Below are 23673 nucleotides of genomic sequence, written 5' to 3' on the forward strand. Positions count from 1 at the left end.
CTTGCTGATAGCTCATAACTTCAGTTAAATAGCATAAAACACATAATCTTCAAAGGCTGGCCTCCTACATTAATTTCTTTGAAGCACTCTTAGGGCATGTACAACGGCCATTATTGCATCGTCTTTATCTGGTTTTTTCCGATTAGCGAGGTCATTAACTCAAAAAACGGGCGTTGCCGTTGCCTCGCCAGCCAAAACGGGCGTTGCCGTTGCCTCGCCAGACGCCGGCGTGGGGCCTGGGCTCGTGGCCCGAGCTCAAATCGACGCCTCGTCGCCCGTTGTACGGCGCAGCGGCGACTCGGCGACGGGGCGGGCGATCCGGTGCTCCCCAGGTTAATTTTGGCGGCCAAGGTGCCGAAGATGGCGCGAAATCCCCACGGGCGCACGCTCTTCACCCCCCCCCCCCCCCCCCCTCCTTCCCTCCCCTTCACAATCCATTGCAGGAGCTTGGTCCTTCCCGGCGGCGCAATGGGGTCGGAGAACCAGCAATCCGCAGCAGCGGCACGTGATCTCCTAATTGCGTCGACGACGCGCCAGTGGTAGGAGATAGCGGTGCGGGCACGGGCTCAAAAGCTCGAGACGTCGTCGATGGCGACGACGGCGCACAGGAGGGAAGCTGCGACGGCGGCGCAGGAGCTGGGTCGTCCGCCCGTAGAGCAAAACTTCACCGGCCGCAGTCTCGCCGGTAACACCCAACCCCCCCCCCCCCCCCCCCCCCCCCCCCAAGATCGACCGGCGGCGGTATGTTCCCGGCCACCCCAAGGTCCAATGGCGGCATGAGCTTCTCTGGCAGCCCCAACCTGATGTCTTCGACCATGGCCTAGCATCAATCACAGTCTCAACCATGGATTCATGCCGATCCCACAGAATGGTACGTTTTGTGAACACATTCTTGTGAGAACTTTGGTTGCAGCCTGAATTGCAATGGATGTTTGTATGCTGTAATAGATGTGTAATAAAGAACTCAAGTAATATCTTTTTTTGGCAGTAGATAGCCGGTGCGGTTAGAATACACAGAAATTTCTTGTTTGGATTTCTTGTTTGTTTTAGTAAGCTAGATTCATGAAATTGGATGCTCACCCTAAATTTCTGGCTTGTTGTTCATTCACTTCACGTGTTTGGTACAGGTGAAATTGGATGCTCGCCCTAAAATTATTTCTGTTTTCTGGTCTGGTGATGTTGCACCCTAATTCTTGGACCAGAATGATCATGCTGTTTTTTAGTTTCCCTTCCCATGCTACAAACTGAATGGGTTTCTGAAACTGAACATGTCATGCATGTGTGTGTATATATGCCGATCCGACAGAATGGTAAGGCTTCTTAGCACTTTGTTGTGAGAATTTTTGTTCCAGCTTCCAAATTGTAGTGTGAATTCTGTTAGGGACTTTTAGTTTGGCAATGGCGAACACAAGAAGATTACATCATTGGAATATGCTACTGACTACTAATTAGAAAACATAACAAATTTTATTTTCTTGTCAGTGAAAACTAAGTCAAGGTTAAGGCCATTTTTTGAATGTTGAGCACTGCCACTTTGCATTCAGTCTCACCATTTTCTGCTAGGTGTGCTCAGAATTTATCAGCCACACATGGTGTCAATTTCTGTTTAGTTTGGCAAGCAGTACTGAATGCACTAAATGCTACATGGTTCATATAGAGATGCACTGAAATGTTTTTTTCTATAACATTCTAAAACTGAAGCCTGTATGGATGTGCTGGAATTTTATATTTAGTTTGGCAAGCAGTGTTTCTGCAACTGAATGCCTGAATGCTGCATGGTTCATATAGAGATGCACTGAAATGTTTTTTTTTTCTATAACATTCTGAAACTGAAGCCTGTATGGATGTGCTACAATTTTCTGCAGTCAATATTTCCTGATATGTACTAAGGTGAGTTCCAGTTTCAGTTTTTAGTCAATTGAGTGAAGTCTGGCAGTAGCACTTAATTAGTGAAATTGCATTTAAGTAGATGATAATAGATGGAGTCAGTACCACTTAATTTTCTGAAATGTTTGTTTTCTATGAAAAATTATCCTGTAGTTAAATGTTACAGACATTTTTTCTTTCCTGAGCTGTTACAGGCATTTTTACTCCTGAACTGACAGTGAGCTGTTACAGATATTTTTTTTCTCCTACACACCTTTTACTGGAACTCAACCTACACACCTTGATAATTTTTCTTTGCTTCTACATTATTATGCATAAGCAGAATCCAAGGGGTATTGGAGATGTGTAAAGTTTTTTTGTTTCCCTGAAAGCACCATTTTTCACTTAATGGTAGATCTACATTTTTTTCTCCTGAACTGGTCTGCATTTTTGCCCCTGAACTGACAGCAATTCAATGTGCCTTACAGGTACAAGAAGGAAGGCAAAATTGGAGCAAAATGTTACACTGGCTGAAGAGATAGGAGGCTCTGTTGTTAGTTTCTTAGTGCTCAAAAACAAGATAGGAGGATCTGCATAAGAGGCTGGTGCATGAGCAGGCTCTATAGTTAGTTTATGAAATTTCAGAGGAGGCTCTGTACTTAGTTTTTGAAATGTCAGACTTGTTTCTAGTTTATTAATTGGTTACAATGGTCAAACTTCTGGTGCTATTTGAAGTTCCTGAATTTTTTCTGAAAGCCAGTCTTGAGAATGTCTGTGTGACCAATTTGTGAATGTGAACTTCTGTATATATATATGATTATATGAAAGCACATCGTGGGCACTTTTCTTGTGCTGCGCCTGTGTGCTGTTTTTGTCCTCGGCATCTGAAGCAAGAAAATGTCATCGGCATCTGAAGAAGATGACATAGGTATGCAGCTCGACATTGTTTCTTTTTTGATCAACAAGTGCACAGTCTGCTGCAGAACCTGTGCAAAACCTGTTGGTAATTTAGGATGTTTAGGACGTTTTTAGGATGTTCAATAGATCTTGGTTGCTATCATGTATTTTATTTATTGATATAAATATACTACATTCTAACGGGCACAAATAATTTATTTTCATGTGATTTATTTGCATATATACTATCATCTCTTAAAAATACACATGTAATTTTGCATTCACAAATGATTCTTTCATGTATGCCACAAACCAATACGCAAAGATCAGTTTCAAATGTTTGATCACCATGTCCCATGTGTCTAGCCATGTATTAAATAGCTTATATACAATCACACAGCCACACCATTGTACAGGTTGTTTGTTCTGTCGTTTGCGTGCGCTATTCTAGACATATACAGACGGCAGCCGACTAACCATTGTACATGCCCTTATGTCTATATGAAGCAACCTCTTGAAATGTGCAATTTTATTTGTGTGAACATGGGTGAAAGATTGGAACGATATCTTTGTATCTATAAAAATTGATATCTTAAGGTCATGTTTAGTTCCCAAAAAATTTCATACAATACACATCACATCGAATCTTTGGACACATGCATGGAGCATTAAATGCAGTTGAAAAAATAACTAATTACATAATTTAACTGTAAACGACAAGATGAATCTTTTAAGGCCAATTAGTCCATAATTAGACATTAGTTGCCAAATAACAACAAAAGTGCTATGGTATCAAAATCCAAAAAATTTTACGAACTAAACAAGGCCTAAGTTATATATCTATATCTGAAAGACCGAAACTCTTAAGCATACTCAAACTCTTATATGCTCCAACCTTTGAATTGGCCACTCTCAGATGCATTGGCAACTACTACATATCCACTGGAAGAAAGTTACTAATCAAGTAAACTATCAGTGCACAGTTAAGAGTGGCCAAACATTGTACGTTCCATTAGAAGATGGCCAAACACTAGCCCAACTCAGTTCGGGTGCGGCAAAGCCGCGCCACAGCAGTTTCTAGTGAATGATTGATTGATTCCGAGCACCCCTCTCTCCTGTGAAGCTGGAGAGGAATTCACTCAGCCCACGGCGAGCAGGGCCGAATCTCCTCCAGCCTACATTACCAAGAGGAAGGCCGGCCGCCGGGCATCACAAGATGGGCCCAAAAACGAAAAAAGGCCAAGTCCGCGTGGAACCTTCTCTCTCCCCCTCTCCTCTGCGGCTCATCCGACATCCGAGAGCGTCGCCCGCCGGAGCACTACGGCGGCCACCCGACATCCGATCTGCGGTTTCCTCGCGGAAGCGCTTCCCACCCGAGCTCGCCCCCGTTTCGGACTCGAACGCCGCCGCCAACCCCTTCTGCGGCCACGTGGCAATCACCCCACGCTGACGCCACGCCGCACTCTGCTTCTTCCGCACGCCAATGCAATCCGATCGGAATGCTTTCGCGTAATGGCGGTGCTCGCCGATCCGCGTCCGACTAGAACACAGCAGCAATCCCCCCCCCCCCCCCCCGAAGAGCGCTATAATCCCCCCCTCCCGCATCCCCGCTCTCTCCACTCCCATCCGCCCACAATTCGCCGATCTCGCTCTCCCTCCCATACGCCGCCTCGCCGATCTCGCTCTCGCGCACGCCGCCGCTGCCGGTGCCGCTGCCGCCGCCATGGCGGGGCAGAGCCCGCTCCGCCGCTGGAAGCCATTCTTCGCGGCGTTCGGCCAGGTGGACGCCGCGATCGAGGCTGCCGGCCCGGCGCTCTGCCGCGACGAGTTCCGCAGCGCGAGGGGCGACGTCGTGGAGCTGCTCTGCGGCGTCCCGGCGGGGGACGGCGGCCGCGGGGCGGGGCCGAGGAGCTCTGCGTCGTGCTCGACGGCTTCATGGCGGAGTCGCTCCTGACGCTGCAGGCGGTGCCCGCGGAGGCGGTGCCGGGGATGCTGGCGTCCTCCGCGGATCTCGCCAAGGCAGTTGGCTCCCTGAGGTGCCACCAGTCCGCCCGCGTCAGCGGGCTCGCGCGCGACGTCATCCGCGGGTGGAGCGCGGCCATCGAGGAAGACATCGCCAGGACCAGCGCGGCCATGAAGAAACTCGACGATCTGTCCCGTGTCAAGGCGGCGGATGCCTCTCATCCCTTGACGAACAAGACGAAACCGATGGCTGCTGGCAGCCATCACCCGAGGACGACGGAGAAGGCGAAAGCTGCAACTGCAACGACGATTCCAGAGTCGATGCCGAAGACAACGCCGCCTTTCGAGGAGAAGATGGAGGCTACCAAGCGCAAGCTCCGGGAGGGATACCGGGCCGTGGAAGACGCCAAGCAAAAGCGGAAGACCAAGGAGATCAAGCCGCCCAAGATGTTGGAGCAAAGACAGAGGAAGATGCACCCGATCCTTCGCGAGCGGAGCCAGGCGAGATGCGGGAGCTCTAGGCCTGTGAGGCGATGTTTGGTCTCATCGTTTGAGAGGGTCTAAGCTCTGCAGGGGACAGGATCAAATGCCTCTGTGTAATACTGGACGTGTAATTCGATCACCAGCACATTGCAGCAAAGTGAATCGAACTTCAAAGTTGAAAATCGTGTGATGTGCTCATGTGCATTGGCCATGTGTTGTCTGAGTGTTCAGAGTTACAGTAGTGTAGTATGTGTTGTATGAATTGTGGGCCATGTGTTGTCTGAATTGGAATTCTCTGAATTGTCTGAACAACGAGAAACCGAGCTAGCCGGCGGGCAGTAGTTGGTAGATTCATTGCTGATCTCATTCACCAGTTGCCCTGGGTTAAGGAGCCCTGCTAACCCCGTTTCTCAAGAGAATTCGTCAGTATCGTCCTGCAGCTATGAAAACGCCTTGTTCAGAGCTACGCTCGCTCTCTCCGACGAATGAAGTCTGAATGGCCCATCTTCAGTATCGTCAGATAACTTGGTTGATCCTGACACCAAGGGAACCTACCAAATCTGCTCCTGCCTCTGCGCCTCATAACTTCGTTCAGATGTGCGCAGGTTCCACTCCCAAGTCCGAACTGATTACTGCACATACGCATGGGCATGGGATAGGGATACGTGAGCAGGGGCTGCTAAGTGTTCGCGACCATAAACTTTGTGTTTTGAATTTTGAATCCCGGTTTTCTCGGTGTGGCGATCTGGTGGCGATCGCTGACTTCGCCGTCAGCTGCGTCTCCCGCCGGTGCCTTGCCGGCGTGGCGTGGAGTCTCGCCGTCAACTGCGTCTCCGGCCGGCGCCTTGCCGGCGAGGCTTGGAGGCTCGCCGTCAGCTGCGTCTCCGGCCGGCGCCTTGCCGTTGCGTCTCCTGTTGGTGATATGCCAAAGAGACAATCATAACAATATGGATTAAAGGCCCACATGGATATTGATCCATAAGCGATTAGGGTTACTAATGGGCCTACATGGTCAATGGCCTATTAGCGTGCTCTATATATATGAGGGAGGGGGCTAGGGGCGCCACACCCTTTGCTGCGCCCAAACCCTAGCCGCCCTCCCTCCTGGCCGCCGCTCTCCTCCAGCCTTGCGTGCGGTGCTAGCACATCGGCGTACGGCGTTCCTTCTCCCGCACGTGTGACTCCGTGGAGGTGCTGTTGCTGTTGCGGTGCTGATCGGCAAGGAGGAGACGATCCGTTCGTGACGTGATCTACTACTTCCTCTTCATCGACGCGCGCCTACGTTGGACAAGTCTACTCCAACGCATCTTCTGCTGCACTGCGCGTCGAGGGGTAACACTCTATGATCATCTGCTTACATGAGATCCTTATCGCTAGCATAACGTTTCCTTACAGTGGTATTAGAGTGATCATGTTTAGCTTTTGGTCTGGATGTGCATATATACGACGCCCTCGACCTCAGATGTGCCCATGAGGACGGCGACGGCCTTCTTGGTGGCGTCGGCGAGGACGAGCGCCCCAGCAGCATGCATAGGAGGAGGCGTAGGGTGCTGCGGCCCTTGGCGACCGGAGCAGAGGATCGGGCGGCCGCCAGAACTCCGGCCGCGGATCTCCGAGTGCGGCGCCAGAACTGAGGCTGCGGTTCTCCTCGTCAATGCCACCGCGCCAGAACTCCAGCCACGGAGCTCCGAGCGCCGCCGGATCTGATTGGATCGGGCAGCCGCCGCGCAGATCCGGACGTCCGCCGCCATGGACCCGCGAGGACACCGCCGCATTGGCAGGGAGCACGCCGCCCGCCTCGCCGTGCGGCGCCCTGTCGAGGCCGGCCACCGGGGATACGGATGGCGCGGGGAGGGGGGAGGGGGGCTAGCCATCTTAGCCGACGAGCGTGAGGTGGGGAGGGATGGAGCCGACCTTGCGTAGGCCGGCAGCTGTCCGCTCGCCGCGCGACTGCGAGGGAGAGCGAGGGGAGGACGAGGAGAGTGGGCCGCTGCCGCCACCGAGGGCGTCTGCCTACCATGCTGGCCGGAGCCGCGGCCGATCTCCGCCGGGGAGGAGCGGCCGAGATTCGCCGGGCTGGAGGCGTTCGCGGCCGGCCGCCCACTAGGGTGGCGCCGGAACACGTGGTCGCGCTCTGACCGCCGGAAGCCGTGGTCACGCTCTGCCCGCCGGGACGCGGCGGCGGCGGCGCGAGACGGGTCTTGGGGAGAGGGGCGGGGTGGAGGGGGTGGGGCGGCGGCTGTGCAGGAGGGGCGGGGCAGCGACAAGATAGGGGGGAGATTTTTTTTTACCCAGACCCGACAAAAAATGTGAACCCGAGAAACACCGACAGCGGCCATTCTCTAAGGCAGTGGCGGGCGTCAATGTGAATTTTGAAAAAGCAAATGTGAACCACGACGCGGATGCGGCGGCGCGCAGACCACACGCGCGCGCACACACGGAAACGTGGGACGCGTTCTGAGCCGTCCGATGATGATCGGATGATAGGCAGCGATCGGGACGACGTGGATAGCCTCACCAACCACCTAGCTCAAGAACTTTTATATATAGAAATAGAAGCAAACGGCCCACCGCAACTCCTTCCTCCCGATTCCAACTCTCGACTCCTCTGAATTCATATAAAATAAAAATAAAATAAAATAAATCCTGACTCCGCCCCAAGACCCCTAGCGTCTCCTATCGTCTCGCTCTGCGCTTGCGTCTTGCCTCTGAGGTTTAGGCGCCGCCGCCGCCGCCTCTCCCAAGACGTCTCCACCAACGGCGGCAGCGGTTGGGAGCAGGGTTTCAAAAACCGGACGGGAACCGCCGGTTTCCGGATTTTTTTTTCCGTTTCCGGTCCGGGACAGGACGGTAAATCGGGTCCGGTTTTTTATATTTTATGTTTCTAAATCCAAAAATACAAAAGTCATTTTTTGTGCTACTGTTCCGGTTTTGAACAGTAGCATTGGTTTTTGAAACCCTGACTGGGAGAACCCCTGACAACCACCGAGCTTGACGAGGAGTTCAGTGCCGCCTCCGGCACCAGCGTCTCTCGTCGCACCCGCCATTTCCGTCGCGACCCCGCCGTCACCATCGCCGGTAATTTCCTGCAAATATGAAGTTTCAGCAGAGTGTTGTGCAGTCTGCAAAAAGGAAGTTTTTTTACTCACGTTTTCAGGCGTGCTCCCACGCCTGCGTCGCCCCCACGCGCTCTCCCTCTCTCCCCCCTCCGGCGACTCTTCCCTGCGCCCGCGCCCCACCGCGCCGGCGCTCGACTGTTGCCCGCTCCCGCGGCTAGGGTTCCGGTGAAACCTCGTCGGAGTCGAAGACGACGACCTCGCCAGAAGTCCACCGCCCTCCCTCTCTCCACCTCTCCCACTCTTTCTTCTCCAAATCCGGTGGGTATAGAAGGAGTCGGCCGGGGGAGGCAGCCAGGCAGATAGGCCAGACAGCGGGGGTAGTGGCCGGCGGCCTAGGGTTCTGGCGGCATTGAGGTGGCTGGGCCAGGTCGGGCAGGGGCGCCATGGTTGGAGCTCGCCGCAGGAAGAAGGTAGTCCACCGCGGGAGGGGGAGGGGAAGAGGTGGACGCGCTAGGGCTCCCCATGCGGCAGGGTGGGGCAGCTGCCCCACCTACCGCCGGAGTAGCACAACAAGGTCCCCGCTATCATCTTCCCTTCCGGCGAGCTGGCAGAGCGGCGCCGCGGCGGCCGGCGGCGGCGTCCGTCGCCTGCACAGGCAAAAACGGGGGGAGAGAGAGAGACGACAGTTAGGAAAAGGCCCAATAAGCCCATTGCTCGGCCCAAGTGCCCCATCCCCAACCCTCCTCACACATCAGTCACGGGATCCCCTGCTCTGCTCGACTGCTCCATGCTGCCCGCCCTCCAATCCGCGCCGCCGCTGCCAAACTGCGCCGCCCGCGTGCTCTGGCTCCGGCAGACGGCAGTCCGGCCCTCCTCTCCGGCTCTCCGCTAGGCCTAGGCGCTAGCCTGCTGCGGACCTGCGCCCCGCAGGGCTGCCTGCCTACAGCCGCGGAGCCGCCCCGCGCCGCGCTTCCGCCCCCTCGGCCGCGGCCAGGCGGCCAGACCGCCAGGCGCCAGGCGCCAGACGGCCAGAGGCGCCCCGATCCGTGCAGCCGGGCAGCCGGCGAGCCCCTGAGCGAGCAGCCCCGACCCGGCGACCCCTGAAGCGGCAAGGCCTGAGCCACCGACCACTGCGGTACTGATTTGTTCTTCAAATTGACAGGTTTCTTAGCTCTTGGAATATTGGAGTTTGGTCTTTAAATTGGATATTTTTTCTTGTTTAATTGGTCTTTGTTGAATTAATGGACAATTATCTTCAAATAAGAGGTACGATCATCAATCATGGTTTAATTTTGACATAGATTACCTATTGATGTGCGTCCTCAAGATACTATTAAAAACTTATGTTTGCGATGCGCCCCACCTAAATTTTTATCCGAGCTCCGCCACTGCGCCTGAAGTGTAGTCTTTCCCTTTTTTACTACAGTATGCGGATTCAAGTACTCACAGTTTGGTCACCCTCCTATTAGAACAAAAAATTCCATCCCAGGAGGTACAAGGATCGCTTGGTCCTTTCCCGTTTCGTGGCACATTCTCACAATTCTTCTTGAATGACTGAAGCACCACAACTGTAGAATCGATTAAGCTACCATTAGCTGAGCACTTATGTATCAGCAACATCTTTCCTGATCATAGTATCAACCCAACTTATAAGTATGAGAAGTATGCCTCTGGAAATTATTTACAGCACTGGAAAAAATAATACCACTATAATTCAAAATAATTCCACTTTAATTCGAGTTTTCAATTTTTTTATTATTAAAAAACAAAACTTTCAACATTACAATTGTGTTTGTGCTAATTGTTTAGTGACTGTACTGCATGCCAATTAAGCATCTCTTAATTCATCATAAATATATTTTCTTAGTATGCTTATTTGTTTTTATAAATGTTGATACTCTTCTCTATATAAACTTGGTAAAACTTAAATAGTTTGACTTGGGACAAAGCTAACATTCTTTTTGGGGCGGTGGGAATACTTTCTAAGCATATGTTTTCATGGAAGTCATAATGTGATCGTGAAATGTGAATCTTGGTGTTTATTCTACAGGGATACAATGGAGATAAGATCTGATGAGAGATTTGCAGTTCTGAGGAGCATTGGGGAGGAGTGCATTTATGAGGATGGGCTATGCCTATTGCTAAAGAAGAAGCGTGATCCCATCTGTTATGTTTGGTTTGAGCCATCCCCTGTGATGGACATAGAGCAGGTATAGCAACCAAAAAGAACCCCTTTGCACAGCATTCTCAAATGTTTTTAATGTGGATCTTGAAGATGTAGGTTTGTGATATCAGACCCTACACAGCCCCACTCCTCTTTCTATAGGACAAACATTGATGCTTCTAGATATTTTTTTTAATTTATTTGCATAATTGATATGTCATAAGTTCTTAAAAATTATGAAGTTAATACATTTTTATATAATTACAAAAAAATAACAGCACCAAACAGGCCATTGGTCTGTAAATGTTTCAGAGCTGTTTATCATTGAACACTTTGATCACAAAATGAATTGGTGGTTTGACTGCTCCCATTTTTGCAGGGTATATTGAAGACAATATATGTCAACAAAATGGTGACAGCTGGTTGTGTGGTTAAAATACTGATGGCAGATTGGTTTCTGCAGCGGCACCCTAAGATCGGTAGTAACCTAAATAAAATACGGACCATTGGCTCCTACAATATCGCCATGTGGAAAGCAGCTGGCATGTACGTTGACAAAGTAGATATTAAATGGTTGTCAGATGAACTGAATCATCACGCACTTGATTACTGGCCACTTGCAATGGATGTCTCAAGAAAATACACCGTGAAAAGAATGGCAAGGTATCTCCTATTTACAGATTCAGGACATTATTTTAATTGCCAGTTTCTGTTCTCATTTCTCCGTCAAAAGATTTCTCACTATTGCGTAACACATATCTATTTATTATTGTTTTGCTGCAGTTATTCGTCTTATATGCCCCCCTATGGGCCTGGAAGGCTGCCTGCTGCAGAGATAATTCACCCTTGTATGCAAGTTGCTGCTATACTATGCCAGAAGGTTGTTTTTTTAGTATTGGCTTCATTATTTAGATAGCATTAATACTTTTGTTTTTGATGCTCGTATAAGACAAATTAGGGCTTAAGACTCCTTTTATACAAACCAGTCAATTCAGAGGCACACAATTGCCATTGTTCAAGCAGCATGAACATATAATAGTCTTCAAGTAGGCCACATATTTCTCTTTCTTCAGATTTGCATTAATTTTTGTGACCATTTTTAAACCAAAGATAATTTGTTCCAGCTTTTATTAGAAGCTTAGAAAGTTTGTGTTCTGGGAGCACCAGCTTACATCAGGCACCGCTTCTAGGCTAGCAAAACGAAAACGAGTCAGTTTCATCATATAGTGAGTGTATAATGTTGACTGCTTGAAAGGACTCATCCCTTTTGGGTTTTATTGTCGCAGGCAGATGTATGGCTATTCAGCAAGGATCAGCGAGAAATCATCATGCTAGCTAAAGATTACTGTGATGATATATACAAGGGGAATAAACCAACTATTTTGCTGCACCGTATCCTTATTCAGACCCTCTATGTTTTATGTCTGCTTGCTTTTCTGGGTGCTCGCGTGTTATCTAGTTTGTTTATGATTGTGCTTGTACTTCTGTGCTAATAACTACTTTTGAGACTTTTTTTTAGCACATACCTCTTATCTCAAGTTTTTAAACCAATCTGTTGAAGTATAAATGAATTGACCACCTTATTAGACATGTATAGCGTCTTGTAGAAGTACTTGCAGTACATATACATGTATAGTGTCTTGTATATGTAGTATGTACGTCTAATACACCTATCCCATGAACTTAAGCTTTTGGATTGAACTGGTCGGTGCATGCAACTCAATACAATCCATCGACTCAAATCGTTCATGGGAGAAAAGTGAGTTGGTCTTGGAGGATTGATGGGGGAGAGCTGCAACTTTTCAGAGTGGTGATATATCATGTCAAATATCCTTAACCTGACTTACAGGTGTGCTACCTAATTTACTAGAAGATCCTGACTTCGAGGACAAGAGAGATCCAGGACGGACTATCTTCATGTTAGATGAGGAGGTAACTAGTTTAAGCATCATTACACCACAGCAGATAGTCAGTCTCCTTTTGCATTTCTTGTCTGAACTTGCATAAATTTTTTCAATTCAATAGTTTTGGAGGACAGAAAGCCCCTATTGTAACACATTGGTTATTATGAAGCTACTGTGTGAACATTGAGCCTTCACAAAAATTGAAATGGAGAGCAGAATAATTAGCCCGCCCCCTCCCACATCACACACACATAGGTTCTATATATTTCACTGCCCAAATAAATGATTGTGTTCCTTGTAACAAGGTAGTGCCTAAGAGTCTTTTTTGGCACTTTTTAGGAGGTTTGTAATCATTAGGGTGCCAAATTTTTTTTTCCACACCGGTAATACAGAATTTCATTACCAAGGCAACGAAATTACAGTCTGTCCTGTTTAAAGAAAAGATACCACCTACACCATCATCACGATATGCAAATGCGCGCAAAGGGCACAAATGCACATCACAGACCCCAGCGCCAAAATGGGTCTCTACCGACCACGTTAGAACTACAAGCTGACTACTGCTAACGGAAGCAACAAAATCCCAGAGCGTACGTACGATACATGATCACAGCCAAAATCAGCAAACATGCTGAGCAGAAAGTGAACTGAACGCAAAAACAAACAAAACATCCAGGTCCTTTCTCCTTCTGTCCTTTTGCAAAGGATCACCACGCTCTGGTCACGTGCTTCAACTGAGTCACCCGACGAAAGGAATGATCTGTCTGTCTTCATTGTCTCGAATTTGAGGCTCCGCACGGTGGAAGTGGAGCGCGATGTCCTTTACCACCTCGACGCTTTGAACCACCTGCTGCTGTAGTCCACTCTTGAGAAGCCGCCAGTAGATAAGAAAGGAACACATCATGCAAACAATCTCAGTTGGTGACTTCACCCTTTTCTCCTTGAAACAGACAGAATTTGTAGTGCGCCATAATGCCCAGCAAACTGCTGCCAGCCCCACCATGTACATGTTACCCCCCTGAGGGAGATAATGAGCAACCCAAATCCAATAGTGACCATTAGGGTGCCGATTATTATTATGAAACTGAAAATCCTTGTTCTGCATAAGGAGTTCTCAAATTGTTTTAAGGTTGGCTTCACTAGTTCAATTACTTACTCTTTGTAAATTTCATAGGTAAGTGGTTATAACGATATTTAATGCGTTATACATATTTGGTAGAAAACGATATTCTTTAAGTTTTGGGCTAATTTTTAGCTTTGCTAACCACTGTTTTGTATTCTCAAAAAATGATGGTTTTTTTATTATTGCAGGATGATGTAAATGAAAAGATAAATAGTGCTTTCTGTCCTCCGAGAATAGCACTATACAACCCATGTTTGGAGTACATAAAGTCTCTTGTGTTCCCATGGTTTGGAAAATTGGAGGTTGTTCGGAAGGAAGGGAATAACAAGTAAACTTCTCTCACTCAGACTATCTCACTCAAACTATGCAAAGGAGGGCCTAATACAAATGCTACGTTAGAAAGACCCATTTCAACATACCTATGTTAAACCTGCATTGGCGCCAATTATGAAATACAGATGTCATACTCCAAAGTTAAGGGTGTCAACTCAACCCATATGGCTCTAAGAGCATCCCCAGATTTAATGGGAGGGAAGGTGATTTAGTACGCAACTAAATTAGAAGTTGATTTAAGGGGACTGTTGGATGGTGATTTTTGCTGCTAAAACCTTAATTCGAGTAGGAGATTAGATAGGGGGCTCTCGGAGATGCTCGAAGATCTTTAGCACAAGCAAGGCACCAAAGATGAGTTTCATCCACAATTTCTCTTAAAACCTTGGAATATAGTCGTTATGATGTTTTCATAACCATCATAACCTTTCATCTGCTTCTTTTCTACTTTAACCTGTTTGTGAAAGGTCTATCGTGTATGCAAAATGTCTATTTTGTAAATCACCTTAGCTAAAGAATTGTATGCTAACAGGTCTGATATAGTACTGACTTGATTATATTCAATTATTAATTGCTTCAGTTACCTTTGTACAGGATATTTTCAAGCATGGAGGAACTTATTGTTGGTTACAAAAGTGGAGATCTTGATTCTGTTGATGTTAAGTTGGCTCTCCAGAAAGCAATAAACGACATATTAGAGGTAACTATTGCTTTATTATTAGATTACAAACAGCAACAACAAAGCCTTTTAGTCCACGCTGCAGTAGGCTAGGCTAGAGTTGAAAGCCAACATGAGTGATGAGTTACTGACAGAAAAAGGGGAAGAGTAAGGGTCGTCCTATATCTTGTAACCGGTGATTTAGATACTATGTAGCACACGTGCGTGCATGCGTGCGCACGCCCGCGCGACTATTCTATAATTGATACACAGCCCTCCTGCGCCTTCGAGGAAAAAAAAGAAAATAAAGAAAATAAATAGTGATATTATTAGGGGATCTGAAGCTTGTTCGTGTCAGGCGCGTGGGGTAGCATCTCTGGGGTATATATATATATATAATGTATATTCCATTTCAAGTCCCTTTTTCTTGCCTCCTCCCATATATTATTGCCACGTCTTAGGATTCTGTCTGGAAGTCTTTGATGGACAATGTCCAACCATCTCAATCTGTGTTTGGACAACTTTTCTTGATTGGTGCTATGCCTAGGCTCAAACATATATCATTGTTTCACACCGTCTGTTCTTGTTTGACCACAAATCCAATGCAACATAGAACATACACATTTCTGCAATGCTTAGCTGTGGAATAAGTTGTCTTCAACTAGGCCAACATTCTGCACCATACACCATTGCTGGCACCTTATCAAAGAGAATTCCAGACGCTTGGTGCCATTTCATCCACCCGCTTGGATTCTGTGGCTACATTTTCATTGATATCCCATCTTTCTGTAGCATTGATCCTAAGTATCAAAAAGTTACCCTTCTCAGGCACTACCTGCCCCTTCCAACCTAATCTCTCCATCATGTCTAGTGCCAAACTCACCCTGCTGCTGCCACAACTTGCTTTCCTATTTACTCCCACCTTGTCAGAAAAAGGTATACACCAAGGGCTATCTCCTTGGTATGTCCCTTGTGATATCATCCATCACAGTGGCAAATAGACAAGGGCTCAATCCTGACTCTTGATTTAGTCCTATTTAATTCCTGAGAAAGTAAATAGATATAGGATCAGGGGGAACATTTACAATCTGCAATATTAGCTGTGTTATTACAATACTTACAGATGGTGAAAATTTTCTTTAGAAGTATCTTTTTGGCGATAAGAATTGAAACAAACGTCTTTCCCTTAAAAAAATGTTTACATGACATACTTCTTTGCTCACCTGTAAAGTTCAGTAGAGTTATTCTTGTACTATTATCTACGTGGCTTTGCCTTAGCCACCTTTTAAATTAATCCTTCCAATTCCAAATGTAAGTCCATCCAGGAAGCCATCCCAACTCTTCTCCGTGTGCATCAGCACCTCATGCACCTTATTGCACCCCTGTGTAAATGCCCCTAATCAATTAAATAAACATGCTAACCAACATAGTTATGAGTTTTGACATTAGTTGGGCAGTAGGTGTTTGGGCATAATGTTTTCTCCTGCATTTTATTTATTAATTCATATTTGAAGTAACATTTTTTATTTTGTTTTCACCAATGCCCCTTTCTTCAAGCTTGTCGGTGAGTTTTTCCGTAGCAACGTTGAAGCTCAAGCTCTAATTACTGCCCGCAAGGTACATTTATTTCTTAATCTACAGTTATTGTTTACCACAATTATTTATTATGTTGGTACATACATTTATGCTACCGCTGCCACCGCTGCTGAAATTGACCTTTTGAATTTCAAGTTCAGAATAATGAGGTGAATTTGCTGTTTAATTATAACAACTGAATCATTTTTTTGTTTTACACCTTGTCATGTTTGTTACAGTTTCAGCTCAAGGTTTGTGCTATTTGTGCCAACACAACCAATATCATCGTAGCCAAAACAATTACTGTCTCTTTGTAATTGTCTGATTAGCTCCTTGGTCTAGTGATTTTCTTGTTCTGCTTTTTGGGTGTGCTTGCCACTTGATCGATCTCCAATTGCATATTACCACTTGTTGAAGGAATGCTTATAGAGAAGAGACCTTAAAATAGAGGTGAAGTGAAAAGTATAAAGTTAACGTAAATCAATTTTTGGCGAATGGTGATGATGTGTTTGGGTTGAGGATCAGGTTGTATGCACCAATCTTGACATACCTCCATGCTAATCAAAATATGAAAAATGTTGCCGTCTCCTAAAGAAACCATAAGATAAAATAATGGAGTAATCATTAGCCATTTCTGCAACCAAATGTATATTGAATCTGTTACTACAATGAAATTAGTCTGCTTAGACAAATTGAAGCACGTTGATGAGATAAAAGTTTTTGTTGTGAATTTTTCCACCTTCTAAATTCAGCTGCAGGATCAAATTACTGCAGACATGCAGAAAATTATGATGCAGAACAAAGAGTTGGCATATCTTGTAAGTTCAAGGGTCCTTGACTATTTCACGTTTACTGTTAGCTACCACAAACCAATTTCGGATTGTCACTGCTGCTGAATAATTGATAGACTGAAGCATTTCTTTTTGGCATTTTATCATGTTATTTACTAATGGGTTCCCCTTTCTCCCTTGCAAGTGATACTACTGCTGGAGGAGGATGAGTAGTATATTGCCAGACGCAATAAATATAGATCAATTAGACTAGAGCATATTGAATGAACTACGGGGTATTTTACTGTCCCGAAAATATGATATATAGTTTTAAATATGTAAGTTATTTGATATTATTATGCTAAATAAACTCACTTGAGACGAGTCAGTTAAGAGAGACTTGACTGGAATATCTCTAAGGATTTAGGTGAGGATAGAAGCGTTTGAAGGCTAGCAATTACTGTGTCAGAACCGTGATTTTGTTTCTTCTGCTGTTTGCTTCTAACCTTTTCTTTTGTTTTGAGCTCTTTTTGGGTTTTTCTTACCTCTGGTTCTTCTGGGTTCCATCTCTAGTCTACCCGAACTTGCTTGTGACTAAAAGACTGTTGTTATTGTTGTTGTTGTATTTGCTAGATTACTAGGCCGAACTGAATTTTATTATGAGTAATTGCGAGTAATGTAAAGAGACAGGACCATGGAATGAACCAGCGCGAGCTTTCGTTGATCATTAGATATATATTTATACACAGCAGGGGAGAGGTTTTAGGGAAATTTGTCTGTCAAACAGCAACGTGCCACATGGCATATCTGAGGTGGGAATACCTGTGGATGACTGGATGTCGAGCGCAGGTCATTTTTTTTCGAGCTTTTTTTTAAAATCATAAAACTTTATTTATTATGATCTCCTAAATTTTTTAAGACCTAACTTTAAGTTGTTTTAGTTTTTTTTAATCATAAAATTTTATTTATTATGATTTCCTAAATTATTTATGATCTAACTTTGAACCGAGCTTAATGAACAGAGCCTATTGAGTCGAGCTAAAGTTGAAAGTCACTTAAAATCAACTTATTTCATATTAAAAAAATAGATACAATCGAAGTATTTTTATATCGAGCCACCAAGCTTGCTCAACGAGTTTTTTTTAGCCCTACATGTGGATGAGGCTATTGAAACTTTGTGCTAACGTGGGAGCATGGTGGCCCCTTTGTTAGAGCAGAACATAGGGCTCTTGCATCAGACGCATATCATTCCCACCAACAAGATACAAAAGTGAATTTGAGATCAAAGTCATAAGTAAACAAAATGTTATGACAATGTCCCCTTTCTTTTTATGTAAGGAGAGGCCTTATCTTCTATGATATGATAGTAATAGGGATATGTGTCCCATCGATGGCGCCAATGCAGTTCTACACGTAAAAGAAGCCTAGGATTGTTGGAATAGGGTGTTTAGAGTGATACAAGGGCAAAAAGCATATATGACTAACCTAAAAGAACGGCATAAACCGAGGGTTTGATAAAGTCTTGGCATTGTTTGGTGTGGATCTGGGAGCTTGATGAATCTATGAGTCAATGCTGGAATTACATGGAAGACCTCATTGACTTTTCTATTTATTATCTCGATCTTAACACCACGTGTGTCACATAATAAGTTTTCTGCTCTAAGAAGATTTTTTTGCGTATCACATTACAAACGTAGACGCTCAAACACGTACGCACACTCGCCCCTACGAACAAACGCAAACCTACCCCTATGAGTACCTCCGGAAGACTAATTAAGCCGGTAAATCCTCGAGATTAATGAAGTAAGCACTGACGCCTCTCTATCGATGGGCACGTTGTCTATCACTGAAAGAATAGCATCAGTTAAATCCTTGGAATAAATCCAGGAAAATACGAGCACCAGCGTCGAGTGTAAGACTCGAACCCTGGTGGGCAGGTTCCACCACAAAGAACCTTATCAGTTGAGCTATGCTCAATTTGTCTAAGAAGATTTGCTATGACTCTAAAGATCTTAACCTCCATTCTAAACTCTGACATGCATCAATTTTCATGGCCTTCTAGGATTTATTTGATCTTTTTGGCACCAGGAAGAGATGACATTTTTCTGGCATCATTTCATCAGAAACATGACATGATAGCAGGGACAATAATAAAGAAAAGTTCATCGTCCTCTTCTTCCTCATCTAACATGAACTTCCTAACATCATCCTCCCGCCCGCGAAACTCACGGAGAGGCGATTCTGGAGGCGATCCTGATCCTAACCCTGGTCTAGGTCGCCACCACCGGTGATCCTCGACCTGCTCCGCCGACGACCACCCCAGGTCTTGGTGTCCACGCCCTACTCGCGTCGCTCGCTCGCTCGCGGGTAGCCACTGCAAATCGGCGGTTAGCCGTTCCGGCGCTGCTGACCACAAACTTCCCATTAGGGGTGCACCGCTTAGGAACCCTAAAGTTGGGATCACGTGCTTTTGGCCAGCTGCTGTGTGATCAGCTGTGTGCCAACCCTTCCCCCTGGATCAGCGCCATTGCCTCTTCTGGGGGAGTGGATCGCCGGCCATGCCGGATGCCAATGTGGCTGACTTGATGCAGAATCTCACTACTGATGAGGAGTTTGTAGTTGAATTCAGTGATGATGAGGAGACGAAGGCCGCGGTTGGTGTGACCTGGGCGCTGTTCGGCAAGGTTCTCTCACCGGCAGTTGTTCACCCCACCACGGTGCTCAGGGCCATGAAGCCAGCATGGGGCAACCCCCAAGGTCTGAAGGTGAGGTCAATTGGAGAGAAGGAGGACAATCTCTTCGTGGCAGAGTTTGGTGTGCAACACGATATGGAGCGAGCTTTGGGTTGATCGCCATGGGTCGTGGGGCACCATGCCCTTCTCCTGCAGCCATATGATGAAGCGATCCGCCCCTCCGAGATCAAGTTCGATCATATGGACATTTGGGTACGTATTCTGACTTTGCCACTGGGATGGATGAACCAACACCGTGGGGAACGGGCTATGGGACTGGTAGGCACGGTGAAGAAGATGGATGTCGACAAAGACGGCAAAGCTAGTGGGGCTTACTTGAGGGCAAGAGTGGCTATCGACATTGCAAAATGGCTGCGACGTGGAGTGATGCTTAAGACCAGACGTGAGGCTGATCCTGAATGGTTCCACCTGCAATATGAGAAGTTCCCTTTCTTCTGCTTTGCGTGTGGTGTCCTGGGTCACTCTGAGTTGAAATGTGTGAAGGAAGTGGCGCGGGACTCGGCTGGGAAACTCCCATATGATGTTAAGCTCCGTGCGCCGGAAGTAAAGAAGAAGAAGCTGCAGAGCTTTGCAGAGGCTGCTGCGGAACATGAGGAATGTTGAGTACTCTATCCTGCTTGTGATGAGTGAATTGTCAACCATGCGGTGTGATCGTGCGCTTGGTCTTTGGATTGCAGGTACACGGGCGTCGAGTGTCGACGGGGAGCTGCCGTGGAGGTGCTGTGGCCGATGGACTGTGCGGTGGACGGTGGTGAAGGGCAGCCGGGACCGGAGCTCGGACCGGGCGGCAGCTGTGGCGTCCACTCCTGGATCGAGGGCACAAGCGGCGACGGAAGGCGGGTTTCTTGGTTTGCGCCACAAAACCAAGGAGGCGGACGACGGTTGAAGACGCCAAGTCATGGAGGCACGGGCGTCGGTCTCGGGACTAACGGAGGCGACAGGCGTCGACGGCGTCTAGGGCCTCGCCGCGGGCGAGGAGGTGACGGGCATCGGACGGCGTCTAGGGCCGTCAGAAGGCCGAGGCGGGAACGGCGTCTAGGGCCACGGCGCGGAGGTGGGAATCTTCCCGCGCGTGAGGTTTTGGCGGTTTTCTCAAATCCGGCCACCTACCCGGGTTTCGCGGACCCTCTAAAACCGCGGACTGGATCTTCATCAAGACGGTGGCATCGCGGAGAAGACTTCGTTTCGAAGAAAGAACCTCGGCCGTCAGATGAGATCGTGTACAGGGGGTGCTGCAGGCCAACTGGTCTGACCGGTCCCTGGCACCAGTCTGACCGGTCCCGCGGGTATAAATACCCCTTCACTTGTGTTAGGTTAAGTGCGGCTTTTGTAACTCGTCCGTGAATTCTCTGTTTCTCCAGGTCGCCGCCCCTGTGTCTCTCTCTCCCCATTCTTCTCTTTAGGGTAGATTTTGTTGATGGATTGTTGAGACCTTGTTTGGGATTTGATTGGGAAAGGAGGCCCTATCCTCCTCGTGCCCTCTGGGCTTTTGAATCGATTCAATTCCCTGGTTTTTGTGTCTTGTGCAATGGATTTTCGACTTCATTTTTGGCGCACTTGATTGCTAGGAGGTGACGAGTTCTTTGCCGTGATTCCCGTGCTTCTAGCCCCGTCCTAAACCCTCTAGGATCACTGGCTTGTTCGAATTGAAGTTCTTGAGTGTTTGAGAAAACCCCAATCCCTTTTGATCTCCCTCATAATTCTCAAGATTCGTTGATCTTTAGGACGAGATCTTTTGGGGATATGTTCACGGGGTAGGGGCGAAGCAATCCCCCAAGTTTCATCGATTTTCGTGGTCATTTGGTCGAGATTCACCGTTTGAATCTAAGTTTTTCGGGGTTTTCTGGGTGCCACCGGTCAGACCGGTAGGCAAGACCGGTCAGACCGGTCTGCTGGATTTTGAACAGACTCGACCGGTCAGACCGGTCCAGTGCACCGGTCAGACCGGTCCAGGCAGATCAGTGCTGCAGTTTTTCCGATTTGCTTCCGATTTGCTTCGTGGTTTCGCTCGCTCGTTCAAGGCCTTTTGTGTTGGGTTAGCTTTTCAATAGATACTCCAAACTTTGGTCAGAACGCTTGAGGGCTTGGGCGATTTTGGGACATAGGCCGACGATTCGATTTTCGAATAAATTTTGATCGGCTCCCATTCACCCCCCCTCTGGTCGCCGGCTTCGGTCCTTCAATTGGTATCAGAGCTTGGTTGAGGTTTTCAGTACCTTAACCGGTTCGAAAACCACTCGGCGACCATGGCGAGTCTTGGTAAGATCCCAGTGTTTTTCGGCGAGGATTATGCCTATTGGAAGGTTCGCATGAGAGCCTTCCTGCAGAGCATGGGAGCCGATGTCTGGGAGATTACCACGAACCACTTCATCGCCGATTGCCCCAAGAAGTCCGGCGGTGGCCAGAACAACTCCTTCGACTACTACCGCCACCGCAACCGTGACGAGGGAGGCTCCAACAAGGAGCGTCGGCGCCACAAGCACCGCAGTCGTGACCGGGGAGGACGCTTCGACAAGGAGTCACTCAAGAAGTGCTACCAGTATAAGGCCAAGAAACGGGAGAAGGCCTTCCTGGCGCAGCTCAGCGACCTCGACAAGAGCTCCGACACCGACCGCTCTTCTTCACCGACCTCCAACGACGACGACAAGAAGAAGAAGAAGCGGGACAAGGAAGCCACCGGCTTCATCGGCCTTTGCTTGGCGGCCGGTCGGCGCAAGAGCTTCTACACCATGGCGGGCGAAGCCGATGGTGCTCGTGCGTCTTCAGGTGGACATGCTACACCGATGCACTCCGGCTCTTCTCCTGGATCCGAGAGTGATTCAGAGGTAAACTCCACGATCGACCTGCTTGATACAGAGGTTAGGGAGTTGTATGCCGCTCTCGATAACTAGAAGAGGCTGCTTAAGGAAGCAGCTAGAGAGCGTAGAAAGCTTAGGGCTGAGCTGGCTTATGCTAGGGAGAAGTCTAGTGAGGATGAGTGCGCTGGCTGCATATCTCACATGAACGATCTTGTTGCTCTCCGTGCCAAGCAGGATGAGAACGTCGCGAACTTAGATGTTGCTAAGATTTCGCTTGCTGACGTGTCTCATGAGCTCGCTAAGGCCAAGTATGAACTAGAACTGGTTAAGGATGCTCCTATTGTTAGCGATGTGATTGAATGTGAGGAGTGTCCTATCTTCAAGTCTGATCTAGCTTCTTTGCAGTCCAAGTTTACTACTGTTGTGTGCGAGCTAGAGGAGATGAAGTCTAGGCCAGTTTTGCTTGGTGCTTGTAAGCATTGTCCCACGCTTAGGTCGGAGCTAGAGGAGAAGAACGCTTTGATCAAGTCTTTTGGAAAGACTAAGGTCGTAGAGTCTAGCCCACCTATTGACTGCTCTATTTGCCCTGGTTTGATCTCTGATTTGGATAATCTTGCGGTAGAGAAAGCCAACCTGGAGAATGAAAATACCTATCTTAGGGCGATTCTGAGTTGGGTTTCTAGCAGTGAGCCGCAGTTGGACATGATGATTAGGCAGTTCAAGCGTGGTGATGGGTTTGGGGTCGGTTACACATACACGAAGTCAGACTTTGACAGGTTGTATGGTAAGATTGGCAAGGCTGCTAGAAACACTGCTAGCATGAGCACGCAGCCTTCGCTTGTTGACCCCGCGGATGGTGTGCTTAAAGAACCACCGAAAGCACCTCCACAGAAGCAGGTTTGGGTTCCAAAGCCCAATGAGCTGAGGAATTCCCTCGACACGCTCCCTGCTGCCACAGCCCAGGTTGCCCAGAAGAAGAGGGCTGCTCCTCCCCGTCCGCAGGTTAGGCCTCCACCTCCCAAGCGTGAGGTGAGGTACCACTATGAGTTCTGTGACAGGGAAGGTCACCTGGAAGAGTTTTGCTTCAGGAGGAAGCGGGCTGTGAGGAAAGAGCAGGAGAGACGGAACGTGGACATGTACTCTGCTCAGGTGCATGGTCCTTCTCGGCGTGGTGATATGCGAGATGCTAGGGCGCGCCATGTAGGTGGAGGTCAGCGAGACGATGGTGGTTACCGTGAGTTTTGCTTCAGGAGGAAGCAGGCTGTGAGGAAAGAGCAGGAGAGACAGAACGCGGACATGTACTCTGCTCAGGTGCATGGTCCTTCTCGGCG

At 47.7% G+C, this 23673-nt stretch overlaps 1 protein-coding gene and 1 long non-coding RNA gene across 4 annotated transcripts; both read left to right on the top strand.

Annotated features, from left to right (window-relative positions):
• Positions 1 to 219: 219 nt before the first annotated feature.
• LOC120688678 lies at positions 220 to 2621 on the top strand. Its single transcript, XR_005681173.1, has 2 exons — positions 220 to 871; positions 1128 to 2621. It is a non-coding gene; the product is annotated as an uncharacterized LOC120688678 (long non-coding RNA).
• Positions 2622 to 8168: 5547 nt separating this feature from the next.
• Positions 8169 to 17314, top strand: LOC120688677 (tyrosine--tRNA ligase 1, cytoplasmic-like). Of its 3 annotated transcripts, none has more exons than XM_039971068.1 (11): positions 8169 to 8286; positions 10318 to 10477; positions 10811 to 11094; positions 11215 to 11311; positions 11718 to 11823; positions 12281 to 12363; positions 13647 to 13786; positions 14383 to 14488; positions 16004 to 16063; positions 16774 to 16839; positions 16997 to 17314. In XM_039971068.1, exons 2-11 carry the CDS (start codon positions 10325 to 10327, stop codon positions 16997 to 16999), a joined length of 1098 nt encoding a protein of 365 aa, XP_039827002.1. In that variant the 5' UTR covers positions 8169 to 8286; positions 10318 to 10324; the 3' UTR covers positions 17000 to 17314. The 3 variants fall into 3 exon arrangements, with proteins under 3 accessions (XP_039827002.1, XP_039827003.1, XP_039827001.1); XM_039971069.1 differs by lacking the exon at positions 8169 to 8286 and adding an exon at positions 8998 to 9429; XM_039971067.1 differs by lacking the exon at positions 8169 to 8286 and adding an exon at positions 8998 to 9402.
• The last annotated feature ends 6359 nt before the right edge of the window (positions 17315 to 23673 follow it).

Source organism: Panicum virgatum, chromosome 9N (assembly GCF_016808335.1).
Source record: "Panicum virgatum strain AP13 chromosome 9N, P.virgatum_v5, whole genome shotgun sequence".
Lineage (NCBI taxonomy): Eukaryota > Viridiplantae > Streptophyta > Magnoliopsida > Poales > Poaceae > Panicum > Panicum virgatum.